General features: G+C 45.9%; 1 protein-coding gene across 15 annotated transcripts in view; it reads left to right on the forward strand.

Annotated features, from left to right (window-relative positions):
* The window catches only part of CLCN4 (chloride voltage-gated channel 4), a 68424-nt gene that overhangs the window by 41707 nt on the left and 4073 nt on the right, over positions 1-22644 (forward strand). For 14 of the 15 annotated variants that reach the window (XM_023634112.2, XM_023634113.2, XM_023634109.2 and 11 more), the window contains 6 exons: positions 4538-4744; positions 4866-4946; positions 6092-6637; positions 8200-8386; positions 10047-10445; positions 16953-17169. In XM_023634112.2, coding sequence (XP_023489880.1) covers positions 4538-4744; positions 4866-4946; positions 6092-6637; positions 8200-8386; positions 10047-10445; positions 16953-17169 — 1637 coding nt within the window. The remainder of the gene's footprint in view (positions 1-4537; positions 4745-4865; positions 4947-6091; positions 6638-8199; positions 8387-10046; positions 10446-16952; positions 17170-22644) is intronic. The other variant, XM_023634115.2, reaches the window with a different exon arrangement.

A 22644-nucleotide genomic window follows, 5' to 3' on the forward strand; every position in this document is an offset into this window, starting at 1 on the left:
AAAACGAGCTGCATTACCATCCTAGTTCCTCAGTACAGCCCATTCTGCTATAATGCAACAGATGCCTTCCTAAAACTCACAGTGCTCTGCCAAATCACACAGCGGAAACCACAGAGCTCGCGGGGCAAATGGGCTTACGGGCACGGCGCTCAAAAACTTCATTGGGGACACATATAAAAAAGATAGGAACCTAATAAAAATAGCACACTTTTACACACATTAAACAGTTAAGAAGTAGATAAACACTCCCTAGTGCACGTGTGAACTGGTAGATGTTGGAGGCGCATGCCCGTGTGCGTTTTGTGTCTCCCTGCATGGCTCGGTTCAGCTGGTATAGTTTTCTGCCTTCACCCCGTGTTTCCCCCAGATGAAATTGTGCATAAATAGACATGAAATTCACATTGTACTCAAGTTCTTCCCTAATACATGAATCGCATTGGAACAAATTTGTGTTTTCAAAACAAGCTTTATGGCAGAACTGACTGTATTTTACTTGCTATCTAAGACCCAAGGCATCGTGGACAATAAAAGAACACATTGTTGGCATCTCAGTTGTGCTCCCACTGCCCAAAAGTGGCGATTTTTGACTCAAGCTGCCTTTTCAAAATAAGGACATGGTCCATGGGGCATTGGTGGAAAATTTAAAGCAGCAGTAAAAGGTTTGATGGGCAGCCCCATCTTCCCCTTCCAAGAACCAGAGATGTGTGGCTCAGCTCACGGTCTTGTAGACAGAGCTCCAATATGAGCTCTGTCTGTGACGGGTTGGCTGGACTTGGCCTTCATCCAAAGTCGGCATCTTTAGTTGTGACAGCTGAACTCACAAGGAGTAAGTTACTGAGTCGAGCATTAAGTTTCCTGTGTGACAAAAATGCAAGGAGCACATTGATGTGGATAAAACTGAAAAAAGTGATATCAAGTGAAAAAAGTTGCAGAGGAATATATGAAGTATGATTCCATTTATATAAAGTCCGTAAACAGCCAAAATGAAACCGCATCCAGTTTAGTGACACACAGATGTGCTAAAGCTGTAAAGAAAGGCTGGGAACGATTGGGGCGACGGAGGAGGCAGGTCCCACTGAGGAAGCAAACACAGGGCTTTCAAAGGCACCCACTCTTCTACCTTAAACTTGGAGTGGGTACATGGGGGCTTGTGTTATTAATATGCTTTCAACCACATATGGTATGTAACAGATTCGTTTCTCTATTTCTAAAAGGGTTCACCATCATCTTAAAGTATCAGGATCCCAATGGAGGTTATAATGAAGTTTTGGTTATTAAGATTCAGTTGTAGCAAAATTTTCACTGTTACTATAGCAGAGCTTAAAATTCCTAACCTAAGGGTGCAATACCTGCCCCAGTTCTGGAGGAAAGGGGCAGAGGAAAAAGTCAACGTAAATCAATGGTTCCTGGATAAAAAGAAAACTCCTCCTGGTCAAAACGCAAGGCAGTCCGTAAACCGACTTCACTCGAATTGAGATACGAGGCCCTTCTTCACTTTATTAAAGATACCGAGCTCTTTAGAAATCCGCTTCTCCTGGTTCGAGGGGATCTGCTATAAGCAGTTGTACGGCGTGTGGCGTCAGGACAACTTTGCACGCAGTGCACTTCTGCGCATTTTGAAAATTGCTCATCCTCCCTACCATTTGCTTCTGACACATTTTGGTTACTGAGAATGGAAATTCCTTTGGAAACATCTTTTTAAAATGCAAATTTAGAGAACATTTTTTCTGTGTAATAAATGCTCTTGTCTAAGCTTGATAAAGCCCGTTGAAAAGTGACCAGTAGTTCTTGGACTTGGGAATTGAGAGAGAACGGGGCAAGGATGTCCCTCTCTCTCTCTTTGCTTCCTTAGAACCACTGTTGACCACATAGAGCCGACTTTGAGTTGATGTTTCAGTTCATTACAAAACATGAACACTCTCACACACGCTTATTTACCTGAAAGGTTTTCACGGTACTGCCACCAAGTCGCAAATTGCCTGTAATACATCTCCTTCAAGCCCTGCTTGATTCAGTCTCTATTAATTCAAATTAAAGCAAGTGATTGGATTTTGGCATCTACTGGGAATGAATTTGCTTTCTTTAGTCCCTAATTTGATCATGACAATTTTATAAAATCATTTTAGAGAATTACAAAATACCTATTACATTGTTCAATTCACCACATGTCATGGCTGGCAAAGGCTCAGGTAATTTAGATGCTTGTAATTTTCTAAATGGTGTTATGCTCTTAAACTGTACCCTAGGGTCCAAATCCACATTAACTAACTGACAAAAAATTATAGGTAATTTTATTCGAAGCAACACAAAAGGACAGGATTGTGGCAGGCATAATAAAACATCCGTTAAATAAAGGGATCTGAGATCCCCAGAGCACAGGCTCAAATAGGCCAACTACCACTAGCTAAAGACCAGTTTAACCACCGCTAGTTTGTCTGCCATTAGTTAAAGGCTAGTTCGAGAAATCCCCTCTGATTATACAGCTAGAAGACCTCACTTGAGTTCTGTAGGGAGAGCTCAGTGAGTTCTGTGGAAATTCATGCCACATGCTGACTTGCTCTCGAGCTTTCTCTTTGAATTGACGCAGATCTCTATCACTAATTCCTGAGATGAAAATGGTCATTCACACCCCTTTAAAATTTCGAGGATTAGCTCACTTCACGACTCTGCCCAAAGGTCACGTGATGCTGAAGAGTGTTTCAGGAGCATCCCTTAAATACTGAGAAATTAGGAATATTTGCACTGCTCTTTTCAGGAATGGAGCAGTCGTTCTCTTCCTGGGCTGCAGTTTAGAACCACCTGGGGAGGCTGTAAAAATCCTCATGCCCAGGATACACCTCACAGCAGCACATCTAATCTCTGTGGGGAGAGCCCATCCCCACTGGTTTCTAATTCCCAGGTGATTCAAGTGAGCACCAAGGTTGAGAAGGACTGTACTAGCTGTTTGAGAAATTGATTTCTTGGCAGAGCAGTGCCCACTAGGAGGCACTTTGAAGTTATGTAAATATCCCCACACTGACGAGCGTTAACATTGTCCCATTGTGTGTTGTACAATGGGAAAACAGAAATTGACCACGAATTTCATTGGCTGACTCATTCCATGTCTCTAATTAATCTATGATTACAGACTTGTAAATTGCTAGCTCAGCAGTAAACATTCACTCCATTTCAGCCTATTGTGAGAGAGGTTGAAGGTAAAAAGTTATTTATCCGTTGGTGATGTTTCTAAATCCAAAAGAATACTGTTTGGGGGGAAGAGGATTCCAATATATCAAGTTAATCCCTGATATTGGCACCCAGTTGAATTCCAAAAGTGTTAGGCAAACTCATGTGCACCTTTAAGAAGAAAGCCATTATTTGGTATTTACAAAATATGGCAGATCTGAAAATGGAGCAAGACAACTCTCCCTGTAGTCAAAGTCCTTTTCAGTATAAGAGGGCAGAATTCGACGGAAGGAGAGGGGTTGTCGTGGATTCCAGCGTTTTTACATGCTCCCAGAGGTGTGTTATTAGAATGTTGAGCATTGTCTTTTTCCAACATCGCATTAAGAATGTTTTCAGGGGCTGGCCCCGTGGCTGAGTGGTTGGGTTCGCGCACACCGCTGCAGGCGGCCCAGTGTTTCGTTGGTTCGAGTCCTGGGCGCGGACATGGCACTGCTCATCCGGCCACGCTGGGGCGGCGTCCCGCGTGCCACAGGTAGAGGGACCCACGCGAAGAATATACAACTGTGTGCTGGGGGGCTTTGGGGAGAAAAAGGAAAAAAATAAAATCTTTAAAAAAAAAAGAGAATGTTTTTAAACATACAGAAAAGTTGAAAGAATTGGACAGTAAACACTTATATACGCATGGCCTGCAGCAGGGGTTGGCAACTTTTCCAGGAAAGGTAGAGAGTCAATATTTTAGGCTTTGTGAGTCCGGAGGCAAAATAGAGCAACTATTCTCACTAAAAGGCTAGTAGTCTTGTTTACATACTACATTTAAAAATGTTCAAAGCACTCTTAGCTCATGGATCATACAAAAATAGACAGTGGCCTGGGTTTGGCCCACGGACTGTAGCTTGCTGACCCCGACCTAAAGTTCAATTGACATTTTGTTTTATTTGCTTTGTCACATAGGTTTCCATCTCTTTATCTTGGATATCTTTCAATAGTCAAAAATTAACAGTTAGAATGAATAGATACAAGTCTCTTTTCAACACAACAGCGGGTCACGTGAGCAGGATAAGATGCCATAAATAAAATGAGCCTCCGATAATTACTTATTCAGTCCTCCTTATCATCTCTTATTACTCTAGGATTTCTTCAGATTTACTGTGCATTGCATTGTTTCAGGTTTCCATTAATAAAATATAAAATTATATGTTAACATACATGCTGCTAATATGAGGTTGTGGCTAAATCACAAGCTAAAGTCACCTCTCTCCTGCGATTTAGTGACTCAGCTGGAACAAGGCCTCTCCTGTTAGTGAGTTAGTGATTTTCCTAGCCGTGGCCCTGAAGCAGCTCACTCCCCCTCATTGTCTGTCCTTTGTTTCAGATAAAGACCATTTTGAGCGGCTTTATCATCAGGGGCTACTTGGGGAAGTGGACCCTGCTGATCAAGACTGTCACCCTGGTGCTGGTAGTGTCCTCGGGCCTGAGCCTTGGGAAAGAAGGGCCGCTGGTGCACGTGGCTTGTTGCTGTGGCAACTTCTTCAGCAGCCTTTTCTCCAAGTACAGCAAGAACGAGGGCAAGAGGCGTGAGGTGAGCAGGCTTGGCTTCCATCCGCAGAGTAGGTCTCTGCTGGAAGCCCACCCCAGTCTCACCTGCACACGCTTGTGGGCACAAAGGCCCCGGGCCTTACACAGAGCTATTTGCCTTGCAGGTGCTTTCAGCTGCAGCTGCTGCCGGAGTCTCTGTTGCCTTTGGTGCTCCAATCGGGGGTGTGCTTTTCAGTCTAGAGGAGGTGAGAAGGGCAGCTGAGGGATTGGTGGTTCGGAGGGCTGGGGAGCGTGTGGATGGGTAGGGTAGCACAGCAGTGGGCCTCCAGCTCCAACCCTTTGAGGATTCAGTTCGAAGGAGTATTGAACAAGGTTCCTGCAGCTCGTTAAGGAGCCACAATATTCACCGTCAACATCTGTTTTCAAGAACAGTCATGCATCGCTTAATGACAGGGATACGTTCTGAGAAATGCGTCATTAGCGATTTCATTGTTGTGCAAACGCCATAGAGTGTACTTAACACAAACCTAGATGGTATAGCCTACTACACACCTAGGCTGCATGGTACTAATCTTACAGGACCACTGTCATGTCTGCCGTCTGTCATTGACATGTGGTGCTATATTGTTTTAAAAATTGCCAGTTAATATTTTTTTTGAAGATTTACAGTCTCTCTCTTTCTCATAACCAACTTAATTAAACATTTTTGGTTTTGGCGACCCAGATGAATCTAGTCCAGGGGTCAGCGGACGTTTTCTGTAAAGGGCCAGATAGTAAACACTTCAGGTTTTGCAGATCTTCTGGCTTCTGCTGTTGTAGCAGGAAAGCCACCACAGACAACATGCATGTGAGTGGGCGTGGCTGCGTCCCAATGGAAACTTTCCTTATGGACGCTGAAGGTTGAATTTTATATAATTTTAACATGTCACAAAATATTGTTTTTCTTTTGAAAATTTCACATCACAAAATACCCTTTTTTAACCATTCTTAACTCACGTGCCATACAAATACATTTGCTGCGCCAGGGTTTTCCAACCCTTGATCTATTCTCTTGTCTGTAGAATCAAATCCAGAGGTTGATTTGCTTTGAGGAGGGTATCTGTGCTATAAACAGAATTATGATTAAATATTTTCATTTTTCTAAAAAAAATAGCTCGAATGCACCTTGACTAGCATCCCTTACACCTTTAGACATAGAGTTTTCAAAGTATCTTTGTTGGTGTGTTTTAGTCGTAACTAAACCGAGACTGAGGAAGTGAGTACCGCCCGTCTTTGGTCTTGAGTGTGACTTTCGCTCCAAGTGCCAGTGGGTGGCTGCTGATCAGTGGGGTCAGGGCTCTGGACAGCTCTTCCTTTGGCCAGTCTCTAATTTTCGCCTTGTTCGTCCCAGGTCAGTTACTACTTTCCCTTGAAGACCTTGTGGAGGTCCTTTTTCGCGGCCCTGGTGGCAGCCTTCACTCTGCGATCCATCAACCCCTTTGGGAACAGCCGCCTTGTTCTCTTTTACGTGGAATATCACACGCCCTGGTACATGGCCGAACTCTTCCCCTTCATCCTGCTTGGGGTCTTTGGGGGCTTGTGGGGAACCCTCTTCATCCGCTGCAACATCGCCTGGTGCAGGAGGCGCAAAACCACCAAGCTGGGGAAGTACCCGGTGCTGGAGGTCATCGCGGTGACTGCCATCACCGCCATCATCGCCTACCCCAATCCCTACACACGCCGGAGCACAAGCGAGCTCATTTCCGAGCTGTTCAATGACTGTGGGGCCCTCGAGTCCTCCCAGCTCTGCGACTACATCAACGACCCCAACATGACCCGGCCTGTGGATGACATCCCGGACCGGCCGGCTGGAGTCGGGGTTTACACGGCCATGTGGCAGCTGGCCCTGGCTCTGATCTTCAAAATCGTCATTACCATATTTACCTTTGGCATGAAGGTAGGTGGAGGGGAAGGAAGATGTGGGGGTAACCCATGTCTTTCTGGCGATGGCACCCTACCCCCCAAAATGAAATTGCGATGGGAGGAGAAGGGGACCTGACCTTTACTGAATGTTTTCTTATGCTGAGCACTTGAATTCTTTTAATCAACAAGAAACTATGCTTTTGATAAACAACAAGCCTATGAAATAGAGATTTTAATCCCCTTTTATAAGTGAAGAAGCTAAGGCTCAGAGTATATCCTTTATAGAGAGATATGTCCAGCTTGGTGAACTTTCACAAAACACACACGCTTGTGTAACCAGCCCCCAGGACCAGAAGCAGAACATTGCGAATCCTCTAGAACCCCCATTGTGTACATCACTATTGCTTTCTGTGTGGTGTTTTTATGATTTGTTTCTTTTAAAAAAGTCTAAGAAACTGTATAGGGTGTACACGAGTGTGTAATGGTCAAACACAAACCCGAATTTTTGCTGTAAGAACGAGCTTGCGTGGACTTCATTAAACAGCTGACTGTCGGACTCATCATCTGCCAGCAGAGGGACTTGTTTCTCACTGAGGAAGACGCTAGCAGCATCTCCTGTCCCTGCTGGGAGAAGTCTATTTGAAGTTACAGGGATTAAATGACTGTGGGACAAGGGGCAGCTCAGAAAGGAACCATTTCCTCAGGAATGTCCCAAACTCTAGAAATCACACTCAAGGATCCAAACTTACCTGGCATTTGGTTAAAGATCCACTTCAGTCCTCAGATCGATGACAGTTTGGGGTGGGCATAAATGCAGCTCCCCTCAGGGTCGAGGTCACATGCCATCTCCGTGAACAGAGAGAGTCGCACGTGTTCTGTTGCACACGTCTGATCACTAGATACATTAAAATGTATTTTCACACTACAAAACACACTATTACCAAGATCTTTTAGTTTACATAGTCATTTCTTTGCTGCCTCTAACCTGGCTTGAAAACATTCAGAATACTTTTGGAAAATGCACTTTGTTAGGCAGAGGGAACTGCCGCATCTCTGACAGGTGTTTGGCCGCGGTAGATTCGAGGGGGCAGCGAGCCCGTGCAGAGCTGTTTGGAAGACCCAGGGCAGCTGCCCTGCTGCTTTCTGCTTCTTTCTTTTTCCTGTGAACAGGCGCAGGCCCTTCTTTTCCATTTTCATGCTGTGGCTTGACATTTAATTTTAAAAGCTAATCTGAATGACGCATGAGGGGAGAGGGAGAGTGGTGAGTATCTCTAGTGACAGATGCTCACTTTGAATGTTATTTGCAGTGGGGCTTATCATTTTTTAATCCTTAACAGGCAAACCAGGCCAGCTTTTGAAGGAGAGGAAATGAAAGTGTAAAATTGTGTTCTCTCCAAGTCACAGTAGATCTGACTGACTAAGCAGGTGACATCATTTGTCCCACCTTCCCCAGCTGACCTATTGTGAAGCCTGGCACCTCCTTTGAAGACTGTAGCAAAATGCAAGGTCGTTGAGGGGGTACTGTATACTGGGGGTGAGGAAGCGGGAATTCAGACTCCTTCCCTCATGCTTCTTTTCCCTCTGTGCTCCCTGGAGATCCCGTCGGGCCTCTTCATCCCCAGCATGGCTGTGGGAGCAATGGCGGGCAGGATGGTGGGAATCGGCGTGGAGCAGCTGGCTTACCATCATCATGACTGGATCATCTTCAGGAACTGGTGCAGGCCCGGAGCAGACTGTGTCACCCCAGGACTTTACGCAATGGTGGGAGCTGCAGCCTGCCTAGGTACAGCCACAGATGGGGGAGCAGGGGTTGCAAGAAAGGTGTGAGAGACTGACCACAAAGGCTGATCTGGTTTATGGACTGGCAAGAAGGAAGGCATGGACTTGCGTGTTTGCATTCTCAGGATAGGCAAGGTTGTGCTGCTGTAACAAGTAAAGCCCTCATGCTCACTGGCTTACCACACCGAGGCTTCTATCTCGCTCATGATGTGTGGTCCAGCCTCGTTATTTGTGGATTCCATATTTGGGAAGCTGCCTGCTTGCTAAAATTTGTTGGTAACCCCTAAATCAGTACTTGTGGTGCTTTCACAGTCATTCTCAGACATGTGCAGAGTGGTAGAAAATTTGAGGTGTCTGACATGTGCATTACCAGCTGAGCTTGAACAAGGTGAGGGCCCACCTTCTTGTTTCAGCTCTTACACTGCACATGACTGTCCTTTGTGTGGTCTATTCAGTGCCATGGTTTTTGCATTTTTGTGCCTTTTGTTAATGATTTTGCTGTTTAAAATGGCCTCTGTGTGTAGTGCCAAAGTGCTGTCTAGTGTTCCTCAGGGCGAGAGGGCTGGGGTGTGCCTCAGGGAAAATCCGTGTGCTAGAGAAGCTCCATTTAGGCATGAGTTGCAGTGCTGTTGGCCGTGAGTTCAGTGTGAATGAATCAATTCCATATATTAAATGCGATGTACTTAAACAGAAACACACATAAAATAAGGTTTTGCGTTGAATGGTTGACAAAAATGTTGTGACCAGAGGCTTGCAGAAACCTAACCTTATCTTTGCTCTAGGGCAGTGACTCAGTATTTGCTAATTCAGTGTTTGGCGACTTTATAGATCATAACCACTGCAGATAATGAGAATCAACTCTGTGTGTGTGTGTAATGTGAATGTGTAATGTGTGTATAATGTGAATTAGCAGAGGGTTTTTCTCCGCTCAGTCATTCAGGGACCCGGGCTGATGGAGTCTCTACCATGTTGCAGTTGTACCATCTAGAATAGTGGTTTTCAACTGGGGGCGGTTTTGCCTCTTAGGGACACTGGGCAATGGAGGAGACATTTTGGATGTCACACCTTGAGGGTGCTACTAGCCTCTAGTGGGTGGGGTCCAGGGATGCTGCTAAACGTCCTATAGTGCACAGAACAGCCCCACAACAAAGAACAATCCAGCCCCAAATGTTCCTAGTGCTGAGGTCAAGAAACCCTGGTTTCAGCTCATTGGAAGATTAGGAGTTGGTATGGATTCTCCCTTTGAATATCAAGGGACACAAGGGTGGGTCCCTCTCCTGCCTATAGCCCCAAAGAATCTCTGCAGTTTTCCAGCTTCTGGCGTTCTGGAAGACAGCCCTACTTGCTGAGTCAGAAACCTGCATAGTCCACATAGGATCCACTCACCAGAAAGCAGCGCATGTGGTCCTGGGTGAATAGACAACCCAGTTGTCCCTCACTGGAGAAGGGCACCCCAGTCATATGTGACTTAGGGCTCCCTGACCACGGCTCTATTTGAGAGAGCCTTGCCCCTGTTCCAGAGGTCTGAGCATGGGCAGCACGTAGGACTGTCTCCTTGGAACAGGTCAAGAGCATTTATAGCCAGCTTGTCAATGTCCACGATTCATGCCCTCTTGAGGGCCTGGAGTTGCATTTTGGAATTTCATTCCTCTCTCTGGCTGCAGGTGGAGTTACCAGGATGACGGTGTCATTGGTGGTCATCATGTTTGAATTAACTGGTGGTCTAGAGTACATTGTGCCCCTGATGGCGGCAGCTGTGACCAGCAAGTGGGTGGCTGATGCCTTTGGGAAAGAAGGCATCTATGAGGCCCACATCCACTTAAACGGGTACCCATTTCTGGACGTGAAGGACGAGTTCACCCACCGCACGCTGGCCACTGACGTCATGCGGCCGCGGCGGGGAGAGCCACCACTGTCCGTGCTCACCCAGGACAGCATGACCGTCGAGGATGTGGAGACGCTCATCAAGGAGACCGACTACAATGGCTTCCCCGTGGTGGTCTCCAGGGACTCTGAACGCCTCATTGGATTTGCCCAGAGGAGGGAACTGATTCTAGCAATAAGTGAGTAAAGAGAGGGAAACTCACATTTTACTTAGAGATGAATGGCAGCCTTTGTACCCCCCAAATTCTCCAAGACGTGAGAGAGAATGTACAAAAGTCAGAGGGCGTTAAGCCAGGGCCTCACACACTTTGATGTATATTCAGATCACCTGAGGATCTAGTTAGAATGCAGATTCTGATTCAGTGGGTCTGGGATGAGACCCAAGACTGCATTTCTCCCAAGCTCCCGATTAATGCTGATGCTGCTGGCCCCCAAGTCAGACCGTGAGGAACAGTGTCCTGGGAGAGGCATTCTTGGCTGGAAAATGACTGCCACGTTTGCAAGCAGCCACCTGGGCCCCACTGTCGCTAGGAGGCAAGCCGCTGCCACTGCTGCCTTTTAGGGAGTTTGGGGTGAAGCTGAGGAGGAGGAGGTGGGAGAGCCTGGACTGGCCTGGGTCAAGCCGGGCTCCGGGACGGACTGGCAGGCGGGCTTACCGTCCTAGCCTGTGAGTGCTTATCCTCAGTTGCCTCCCTGGGCTCCGCACAAGCCTTTCCCTTCACTTTATGACATTATGTCTGATTCCACCAGTTCCAGGCCCGCGTGGGTTAACGAGCAGATGTCAAGGCAGTCCCGTGTGATGCTTCTCTTCTTGTGCTAACTGAAATTAGCTGGGCTGAGGGGCAGGCAGTTGAGTTGGGAGAGGAGAGAGGGGATGATGCCCAGGAGGAGTGTCCCAGAGACAGGTGGCTCAGAGAAGCAAGCCTGCGGGCTCCATCAGCTTAGGGGTGACTGTATTGGAAGGAGAGCGGGAGGTAGAAGGATTCCCAAGGCCAGGGTCTGGGTGTGAGTCGTTGGAGGCGCAGTGAGCCTCAGAGGGCTCCCTCCGGGTGGAGTCCCAGCAGACCTCTGACGCAGCCAGGGCAGGGACCAGCAGAGCGGCCTCGGCACTCTGCTCCTGCGATCTGGACACCATCCCAGCATCTCATGGGCTCGGGCCCACGACATGGCTTGTGTGTGCTTGACGATTTTCCTCTGTGTGCCGTCTTCCTGTGTATTCATGCAGTTTGCCCGTGGGGCTTGCCCGGGTACAGTTGCAGTAGGCCCCGCTGGGCACACACCTTCACCAGACAGCCCACTGCTTATCCCTGGCCTTTGTTGACTTTTTCTAAGGCTCTCCCTTTGAATTTCTAAAACCTCTTCATGATGTTAAATAGCTTTTAAAATATCTTTAGAGTATACTTCATCAGAGGCTTTATCAAAATAAGTTTAGATAAGCTATATCCTCTAATTTCAGCCTGTTGCTCATAGTTACCTCCCCCAAAACAGCAACGGATTTTGTGTTTTTAAACACAATAGCACGTTTGTGCTTCACTGCTCAGCGATGCTTCTCTTTATTATAGGTCTTGTCATTTAACAGGTAGGTCCTTTAGGCATAAATATTGCCTTATAAATAATGAGATTTTTAAAAAAGCTGTGTAAGGAGGGTTGGGTTTGTTTTAAAATAATATAATCAGCAGCCTTTAAAAAATGTATTCAACCTCTAAAATCTTTTAAGCAAAGGTTGAAATTTAAAAACTAAAGTAATAAATGTCACGGAATCCATTACCTATTGTGTAGCTCCAGGCACACCTGCTAAGAGACAGCTTCCTAATTTTGCTGAAACCCATTACTGTAATCAAGTGGGAAGCAGTAATTGTCATCAACCGGTTAGAGAAGAAATGTAAGCTTGCCGAGTGGGCGCTCTCCTGGAAGCTATGTTTGGAATGTCTGAAGAGGCAACACGCCGTGTAAATCATACCTATATGCTTTCCATCAGATGAGTACAGTATTGAAGCTGCTATTTACATGGTTTGTGGAAAGGCGAGGAGTGTTTTGCTCTGAGCAATCAGAAAAGCTGTCTTCCTGACCTGTGGAAAAGGAAGAGTCCCCGTATTCCGGCGGAGAAATTCATGACCTGTATTGTGGAATTATATGCCTTTTTGTGAATATAGAAATATGATATTAGCATTTAGCTAGTAACTATCCCATGCCAGTTCAACTTTCAGGGGAATTAGGAGCAAAGATTATAGATAGATAGATCCAAGACAGTTTGGAGAGGAAAAGAATGGTAATGAGGCAAATAAGGATTTTTCTTACACATCATGTTTAAAATTGTAGCAACTGCTCACATGAAGCTAAAAATGTTTTGTTATTTTCAATGCATTCCTGGCATGCCAAACCATAGCCGTTGTCATTGTTAGAGAGTGATCGTAGCAACCCCTAGGTAATGCGGACCTCTTCCCCGTCACCCCCGAAAGGGTAGGGCTGTTTGGGACCGTTGTTCAGATTCGTGGTAGATGGAACTTTACCCTTTGGTGCTGTTTGCAGATTGAGGCTCTGCCTGTGCTCAGCGGGGCTCAGGCTCTTCTGGTTTTGAGTTCTGCAATTAAGCGAGGACGGGTTCAGAGAGGACTCAGTGGGAAGCCGCAAAGATGATTAAAGGGATGGAAAGTTAGAGTCATGGGCGAGAGTTAAGGGAACTCTCATTCTTTTCGTCTGGTGGATGATTTAATGATGATTCTCCAGCATGTGGAAGATGCTTACTTGCAGAACAGGATCCATGTCCAGGACTGAACAAGAGGAGAAGTGTCAGATCTGATGGACAGGCTATTTAGGGATAAAGAGGTTTTTTTCTGGGAGGGCTGTTAATTATTGGAGTAGGCCTTGGAGAACAGTGGTGTCATCTGCTTCTTTCTCCTGGGGATTAAAACATATACAGAGGGACTTCTCCATGCCTTAGTAAGCTATAACTTGTCATAAAGTAATCTGCTTTTTCTTCTAAATAGCTTTTACTTTTTTTTATCACATCATCTCTGTACTAACCACCACTATAGTTGCTTCCAATTTTCCATTTTAACCTTTCTTGTTAATTACATCCATTTTATGGAAGCTTGTTTTTTTTGGTGAGGAAGATTGGCCCTGAGCTAACTTCTGTTGCCAATCTTCCTCTTTTTGCTTGAGGAAGATCATTGCTGAGCTAACGTCTGTGTCAGTCTTCCTCTATTTTTTGTATGTGGGATGCCACCACAGCATGGCTTGATGAGCATTGTGTAGGTCTACGCCCAGGATCTGAATCTGCAAACCCTGGGCTGCCAAAGCAGAGCATGCGAACTTAACCACTACTCCACCAGGCTGGCCCCTTATGGGAGCATTTTTAATGAACAGGATGTAGAGTATCACCTCTCTAAAAGCATAGTTACTCCAAAGTAGGCTTTCTCAACCTTAACACTGTTGACATTTGGGGCTGGATCATTCTTTGCTGGGAGGGGCTGTCCTGTGCCCTGTAGGATGTTTAGAAGCAGCCCTGGTCTCTACCTACCAGGTGCCAGTAGCAACGCCATCCCCCAGTTATGAGAACCAAAAATGTCTTCACATATTGCCAAATGTCCCCTGAGGGTGGGGGCAAAATTGCTCCCAGTTGAAAACCTGCTCTAAAGCCACTGTAATAGCTTATGGGATTTGTGATTATTTCCAGTCTTTTAAATTTCTTGGCCTATCATAGTTTGTGAAATTCACTTTACCGACACTCTCTTAATTACCCTCTCTGCACCTGGCATTATGATCATATTGCTGCTAGAAAGTGGAATGTCAACTTGAATAACATTAGCAGGTACTCAGAAATGTGCATCATTTTTCAGAAGCTGTGGCCACAGATGCCAGTTCTGGTAGAATATACAACAAACCTCCTACATTAAAGACAGTTTTAGGGGGCTGGCCCTGTGGCGTAGTGGTTAAGTTCATGCACTCTGCTTCAGCAGCCCAGGGTTCGCCAATTTGGATCCTAGGCGCAGACCTAGCACGCTCATCGAGCAGTGCTGCAGCAGGCGTCCCACATAAAATGAAGATAGGCACAGATGTTAGCTCAGGGTTAATCTTCCTCAAAAAAAAAAATCAGTAAAAATAAAGTAAAATAAAGACAGTTTTAAAAACAGTTTAACTACTTGATCTAAGCATTTAAAAATGAAGTTTATTTTGTTTTTTAAAGTAAAAGTAGTACTCATAGAATATTGGGAAAATCAGAAGCAAAAGAGAAGTTAAAGAAGGCACCCACATTCTCAATACCATTGAAGGCCATGGTTAGTATTTGGTGCATTTCATTTTTGTCTTTTATGGTCTTTTACACATGTAAACATTGGGCTTTTTGGGGGGGTTTCTTTCCTAACACAGGCTCCCATGAGTCCCTGTGCTCCGGGAGTCTGTGCTCTCGCAGCACTGGATCATCCCCTGGGGGAGGACTTGGTTATCCTTTCATGCACAGATATTTCTTGCACATTCACCATGTGCTGGTTCTCTTAGGAGCTGGGCGTACAGGCATGACAGTAGCCAGTTGCTACTTACATGCTGTAGTTTACTGCAGGCATTTTGGTGACTGATGAAGATTTCTTGTCCAAACTGGGAGTAGATGGTTCACCCTAATAGAGAGATGCAAAGAGCTTTCTTGCTGGTTCTTCTTCCATTCTCTACCTTTTGGCCTGTACACAGCACCTCCACCCCAAAGTTCAAAGCTTTAAGATAAGTCTTTATAGTAGCGTTCCAAAGTGGCCTAGCAGAGCCCTTTTGGAGAGGGCGGCACTTGCCACTCTTAGAGTAGCAAGGAGCACCTCTTGGATCTCTAGCTCGGAACCCAGCTGATGCTTTCAGCTCTTGTTGAGCAGTGAATAATTCACGGGTTCCCCTTCCTAATGCCTCCTACGTGAAATGGGCTCTGCTCCACATGGCAGGCACAACCAAGTACACTGACATTCAGTAGGCCTGGTCACTCATTCCTTCACTTGTTGATTGATTGAGTCACGCATGCGTGTGGCAAATATCTGCTTTGTGTCTACTGTATAGTAGGCACTGTCCAGGTCCTGGGAATGCACTGGTGAGCAAGAATTCACTGAACCAGCTGCTGTTAGAAGCAGGGCTTCTAACCCGATCAGTAGATGCAGAGGAAGTATAATCTTGTTATTTATTTCAACAAGTCGATTGACAGTTTCCTAAGTTGTATTTGGTTTTATGAGGGGTTCAGCAAATCCATGTGATCAGTTCTTGATTGAGGTTTGTGGCTTGATCCAATCCTGACGTTCCACCTGATTGTCAAAATAGATGGGATTCCTGTTACGTGACACTGCTGGAGAATGTCGGTCTATGAAAATGAGCATATAAGTATGTGTTGACTGTTACCTCCCCACCTTGTGCTTCAGGATGGAACCATCTTGCTTTAGGAGAGAAGTGTGCCGTGTGTATCGTGTAGCGTCCATGTTTGAAAACACGTTGTGCATCATTGTCAGCTGGTATTTGTGGTTGAATCATATCCCTTTTGATGTGACTGGGTTTAACCTGACCCACATAGCGTGCAGGCATTTGCCCAGCAGGTCCTCTGCTCCTCTTTTAAACAGAGACCCTTTTTCAAACTCAGCCCGACCCCGAGTGCGTCGGTTTTCCATTAGAGTACTCGATTGCAGTAAATGGCCTCCGAGCAGGCAGTTAGAATTTTACTTTTCAAAGAACAATATAGGTGAATAGTAGTCTTTGAGAAGGCAAGAAACGTATTATAGACACCAGGATCCGTTTTAAGGCAGCTTCACTGTACATTTTTCCTAACCTTTTCCCATGAACCAAAAGAAAGATTAAAATTCCAACAGAAGGAAAATCGCCTTGGAGAAATATCTTGAGAGCGATGGATTTATTTCATGTGTGACTTAAAATAGCCTGGGTCTCTAGTCCTGCAGAAAGCTGTATTTCTAATGAGTTCCTGCTAGCCTTCTTTGCTTCAGCTTTCTTTCACATGGCCTTGCCTACAGATAGAAATAGGCTAATTGTTGCCATAACAATTTTACTATCTTTCTTTGAGAAATCTACAGAATGGCCCATTTTTAAGAGAGGAGAGCTAAGTTGGGGGGGGGGATATGGCTTTTCTCCGTTATTTCTTTGGTCCCAAGGGTTCTATTTGGGATTGAGCTTCATTTCTGGGCTGTGAGCCTAGGATGGTCCTGTTGGTTTCTTGTTTCTTTCAGGATCCATAATGCCAATTGGGCCAGTTATAAGTTAGTTTGTAAAAACCCCAGTGTATTAAGGTCATTGGACAGCTAAGTGAGGTTTCTTGTCACGTCAAATGTCAGCCCATGAAGAGGTGAGGGAGTGTTCGGAAAGCAAGGGCGGAGGGCCCTGGGCCTCTGGGTGCCCTGCAGTCCAGAAGAAAGCAGTGTGTTCCCCCAAAGGAGCCATCCTGGTCAGGCTCACCTTTCCAGACTGTGGCAATGAATGATCGGGTCACAGGGAGGGGACTCTTGCCCAGCATTAGCTTGAGAGAGAGGCCAGTTTCACAGATGTTTGGCTGAAGCCCATCATTAGGAGTGTGGAGTTTGCCCTCTGAACCCCTTTTCTGTGGGATTCTAGGATGCGGGCAGAGGGAAGACGTGTGTTCCTGTGGCTGTGGGGTGGTGGGAGTTGCTAAGCAAGTGATTTTTGTGTGGCTTATTGTTCCTGCTCGCCCATTCTAGAGAATGCCAGACAGAGGCAGGAAGGCATCGTGAGCAATTCCATCATGTACTTCACAGAGGAGCCCCCTGAGCTACCGGCCAACAGCCCACACCCCCTGAAGCTGCGGCGTGTCCTAAACCTCAGCCCTTTCACGGTCACGGACCACACCCCCATGGAGACGGTGGTAGACATCTTCCGGAAACTGGGGCTCCGGCAGTGCCTGGTGACACGGAGTGGGTAAGTGGCCGGATAAGTGTTGACAGAGGTGTGCTGTGGCCAGACTCTGGGAGAACAAGATGAGTGAGCCACAGTCTCAGTCCTCAAGGGACTTGTGGTCAGCTGGGGTGGACCAGTACTTGGTAAGGGATGTCAGAAGTTGTGGCCAGCACATTGAGGAGGAAATGACAGGGAACTTTGGGAACTTAGCCCAGGGGCAGCCAGTGCAGCCTGGGAAGGTGGAGATGCTTCCAGGTGGGGCTGCCGTGTGGCCTGAGGCTGAAGGTTGAGTCAAAAAGGGGAGGAGCCAAAGGAGAAGGGCTTGGGGCTGCTTTTCTGCCACCCACCAGGGAGAGGGTGGAGCCTATTCTGCTATAACGTGACATATGCGTTCCTCAAAATCATGGCGCTATGCAAAAAGGAGTAATGAAAATCACAGGGTTTAGGAGAAAAATAGGGTTAGGCACACAACACTCAAAAACTTCTTCAGTGACACATTACAAAGAAGAAATGGGAATCTAATAAATACAGTTGTACCATTTTTACGTTAAATGATTAAGAAATACATCAATTTGACAATAAATATGGCACTTCACCTTGTAAACGCCCCGAAGTTGGCTTGTGGAAGTGGGTGTCATGAGGGCTGTGGCTTGCGAGCATTTTGTGTACCCCTACGCTCCTGGGTCAGCCAGGGGCAGCTTTCTGCGTTCACCTGGAGTTTGTCCTGGCTGAAAGCACCCGTAAGCAAATATGAAGTTCACATTATGCTCAGATTGTTTCCTAGTATGTCACTCTGAAACAACTTCACGTTTTCAAAGCAAACATTGTCGGAGAGTTGAGAGATTTGGTGGCCCCATGACATTGTCTCTGCCACGGCAATATTACTTTTGCTTTGTGTTATTGCCAAGCAGGAAACCAGCGCTGCAAAGATCAAAGGTTCATGATGGTGTGAGAGGTGCAGTGCCCTGAGGGCCATTCTTGGGTTTCAGAGCCACCCCCCAAATTCCATGGCCTCACAAGCTTGAGTGGAGGGAGAGATTGGCTGTCAGGGTAGGCCAGAACCTAGGCTGTCTGCCCAGTTTATTCCTTTATAGGTGGGGGTGGGAGGTAGGGTATGGCTTATGGAGACATTCGTACCCTAAATATGGTTTAGGCCTTTAGAGAATCCAGAGGCCTAACTCTCTAACATAGTTTACATTTCCAGAGCCAACACTCTCCATATTAGCCCAGCAGTTCTCAACCCAGGGTGGTTTTGCCTCCCAGAGATTTTGGGTGTCACACCTGGAGGGAAGGGATGCTACTGGCGTCTAGTGGGAAGAGACCAGGGATGCTGTTCAACACCCTGAAATGCACAGGACGGCCCCCATTGTAACAAAGAATCATCCGGCCCCAAATATCACGAGTGCTGCCACTGAGCGACCCTGGACGGGGTGCCCATGAACAGCCAAATGAGCAGTCCTTAATCATTCAGCTTTCTCCCTACTGTCCTAGTAACAGTGGTCCAGGGCTCTTACAAGGGGTTGAATTCACATATTGACTCAGAGAACTAGCCGACAGGACAGGTGTCCTCAGCTCTCACTGCAGCTAGGGAGGTAGGTGTCTTGCACATGGGCGGGCACTGAATAAAGAATAAATGTTTGAGGCTAGAGAGCATTTCTGCTGGTGATTTTTAAAGGAACTCGGTGGTTCTCAAACTTGAGTGTGCATCAAAATCCCCCAGAGGCTTAAACTTCCAGGTTACGCCCAGAGCGTGGGGCCCAGAGTGTGGGGCCCTACCGCAGTTACTGAGCCCTCGGGTCTGGGAGGGCCCGAGGATGTGTATTTCTAACCAGCTCCCAGGTGCTGCTGCTGGTCGGGGGACTCCGCTTTGTAAAACGCTGAAGCCCATTTATGTGCTTGAATTTCCAGTGCTCGACATAAATACCACTGTGATCACCATGTCGTCTCAAGTGTATAGCAGTTTCTCTTTTCCTTTAAAACAATAATCCAATGTCAGTTATCATTGGAATTTCCAGTTCTGGCAGGAAATTCTGCCCTTAACGCCCGCTTACACCTCATGGAGCCCCATGAGGTTTTCCTATGAAGATCTGGGTGCTGAAATTGGCTCCGAATGTTCTGCAAGAAAACAAAATCGCACTCTCTCTCTCGCTCTACATATTTTAAACAAACACAGATGCTGATACGTTAGTGCTGGCAAGGGATCCCGGTTTGAGGGCCTTTCATCTCCTCGGGCTTTCAGCCAGGGCAGGCACGTCTCAAGCCAGCTCGTGTTTTTGATGTATTCCGTCGCCATGTGCCTTCTCTGCTTGCGGCTGAGAGCCCCAGCTCGTCCTGTTGACCTGCATCATCTGCAGGATTTCTCAGGGCCTGGGGTCCAAGGTAGTCATGAAACCAGATCAGGAACCAAAGAAGTCATTGTCCCCATGATGCCTGAGTCGAGGAAGCCTCCAGTGGCTAAAAGCGAATTTGGGTGGGTTTTTCCCTAGGAGGCTCTAGAAATGAAAAGCTAGCAGGGGAGATGGCGTCAGCTTTCCCCAAGCCCTGCTAGGTGGGCATGGGGCCTTGGATAGGGTGGCCTTCTCAGAAGAGCCCAGTTGCTCTAATCTGAATTATGTTCATGGTCTTAGATCAGCCGTTTCTCATTCACCAGATGCACTTGAACTGCTACCCCAAGGGGCTGGAAGTTCAAACACTTGATTTAAATCACAGAGGCCATTTCACGCCACTAAGGTACCCTGCTGGATTTGATGTTGCCTCCTCCTGGGTGGATGTTCAGCTTTCTTTTTTTGCAATGATTATTGTCGCAGGCAAGGCACAATTTATGCCCAAACTCAAGGCAGCTCCTGAATTCCTATTTCCCCAGAACCCTTGTAACCAGCTTGACTTTCAGACATTATAGTTGCAGGGCTTTCAGAGGAGCTTGTCGAGACTGCTTTAGGCAAGGGCCTGATCTTTTGACAGTGTCTCCAGGGTGAAGATAAGGAAACAAAAACCAGCCTTGGAGATATGGGAGGGGTGCGTAGGGGGGTGTATGTGTGTGTTATACTAGAGTTCTCATCACTCTGCAAACCCTAACAAGTCTTATTTTTTTCAAAGCAACATTGGCTTAATCAACATGTTACTGAGCATCTATCTGAGAACTGGAGAAGGCTCAAAAAGTGTTAAAAAAAAAAAAGTAGAAAAGCCAAGGAGCTTGTCTACTAAGGAATATGGGCATAATGCAATTTAAGTGGTGTCACCCAGATATTCTAGAGGGGAATGTCCTGATCCAGGCTTTCAGGTGGACAATAAATGGCAAAGAGGACAGAAGAGCGGTTTAAGCTGGGAGACTTCCCGCTAGTTGGCAGTTGCCAGCAGTGGAGCCCCTTGCTAGTGTGTACAAACACAGCTTTGTGGCCCGAACTGCTCACACCGGCTCCCGTTCCTCTCATAAGCGCAGCTTTCTTAGTGGCGTATTATAGGTATAAGCTGCTCACCTTACAACCGTTCCTGTCTGATTTTAAGGGGAGTTGAAGGTCTGTTATGGACTGAATTGTGTCCCCTACAAATTCATATGTTGAAGCCTAAGCTCCAAAGTGGCTGTAGTTGATGATGGGTTCTTTAAGGAGGTAATTAAGGTTAAATGAGGTCCTAAGGATGGGGCCCTAATCTGATAGGACTGGTGTCCTTATAAGAAGAGGAAGAGACACCAGGGATGCTTGCACGGAGAAAAAGGCCCTGTGAGAACACAGCAAAAAGGTGGCCTGTCTGCAGCCAAGGAGAGCGGCCTCTGGAGAAGCCAAACCTGCCAGCACCTTGATCTTGGTCGTCCAGGCTCCAGAACTCTGAGAACGTACATTTCTGTTGATAACCACCCAGTCTGTGGGGCTTTGTTATGGCAGCCCGAACTGACTAAGTCAGGACTCGGGCTCAGTTTGGCAAATTTCGTATAATAGCATTGTGTTTTATGGGGCATCTTCATTTTACTGCATTTTGATAAATTGTAGAAATGTATTTAAAGTAATATATGAATGTGGTTAAAGTCAGGTAGCTGCAAACAGCTAGAAGAAAAAGCAGCTCCTGGCTTTCTCCTTCCGCACCACCACCCCTCTTCCTTCAGGCAACCGCTTTTCCCCCTCAAGGATTTTGTTTTCTTTAAGTAATGGACTTTATTTTTTAGAGCAATTTTAGCTTTATGGAAAAATTAAGCAGAAAGTGCAGAGTGTTCCCGTCTACCCTCTCTTGTCCCCTCAGTTTCCCTTGTTGTTAACATCTTGCTTTTGTGTGTTATATTTGTTGCCATTGATGAACCAGTCTCAGTACATCATTATTAACTAAGGTCCATAGTTTACATTAGGGGCTACCCTTGGTGTTATACATTCTATGGGTTTTGACAAATAGAGAATGACATGTGTCCACCATTACAGTATCCTAAGAATAGTTTCACGGCCCTAAGAATCCTCTGGGCTCCACCTGTTCATCCCTCCCTCCCCTCTAACCCCTGGCAACCACTCATCTTTCTATTGTCTCCATAGGTTTGCCTTTCCAGAATGTCATAGAGTTGGCATCACACAGTATATAGCCTTCTCAGGTTGGCTTCTTTTACATAGTAATATGCATTTAAGGTTCCTCCATGTCTTTTCCTGGCTTGATGGCTCATTTCTTTAGTGCTGAATAATATTGCATTGTCTGGATGGACCACAGTTTATTTATCCCTTCGCCTACTGAAGGGCATCTTGGTTACTTACAGGTTTTGGCAATTATGAAAGAAGCATACATCTTATAAGAGTAAGGACTTTCTTTGACATACCCCCTAAACTGTAATTACACAAAATTAACAATAACTCAATATATCATTCAATATCCAGTTCATATCAAATTTCAATCCAGAATTCCTTCAAGGTTCACAAATTGAGTTTGGTTGTTTTGCCTCTTTAGTCTTTGGTCTAGAACAGTTCCTTGCCTTTTTTGTTTGTTATTTATGACATAGAGTTCTTTTGAAGAGTCCAGACCAGTAGTCTCACATTCTGAATTTGTTTGATTGCTTCCTTATGGTTTGATTTGGTGTAAGTAGTTTTTGGCAACATTCCAACATAGATGATGTCATCACGTCAGCTTTTCTGACTTTGTTGGTGATACGCTCCATCACTTGGATGAGGTGGTGATGGCCAGAGTCCTCCACTATAAAGGGACATTTTTCTTTGTAATCTGTGAAGGGATACTTTGAGACTGTGTGAATTTTCTGTTTTCCAGCAACCATTTACACAATGTTTTTGGAATGCATTGATAATTATTGACTAAACTAATTATTACATTGAGGGTTGCATGTTGACTTTCTAATTCTATCCTGCTTTCTACCTTTTTTCCCCATTTTGCTTGTGCACGTGAGTACTGCATAATCCAGGGGGCACTATTTACATTGTAGTGTTTGTGAACAGTGCTCCCTGGAGTTATACAATGTACAGTCTAGGTGGCCCTATATAAGGGACCCTGATAAGTGGGTTGTTTTCGTAAGTT

This window comes from Equus caballus, chromosome X (assembly GCF_041296265.1).
Source record: "Equus caballus isolate H_3958 breed thoroughbred chromosome X, TB-T2T, whole genome shotgun sequence".
NCBI classification, from domain to species: domain Eukaryota; kingdom Metazoa; phylum Chordata; class Mammalia; order Perissodactyla; family Equidae; genus Equus; species Equus caballus.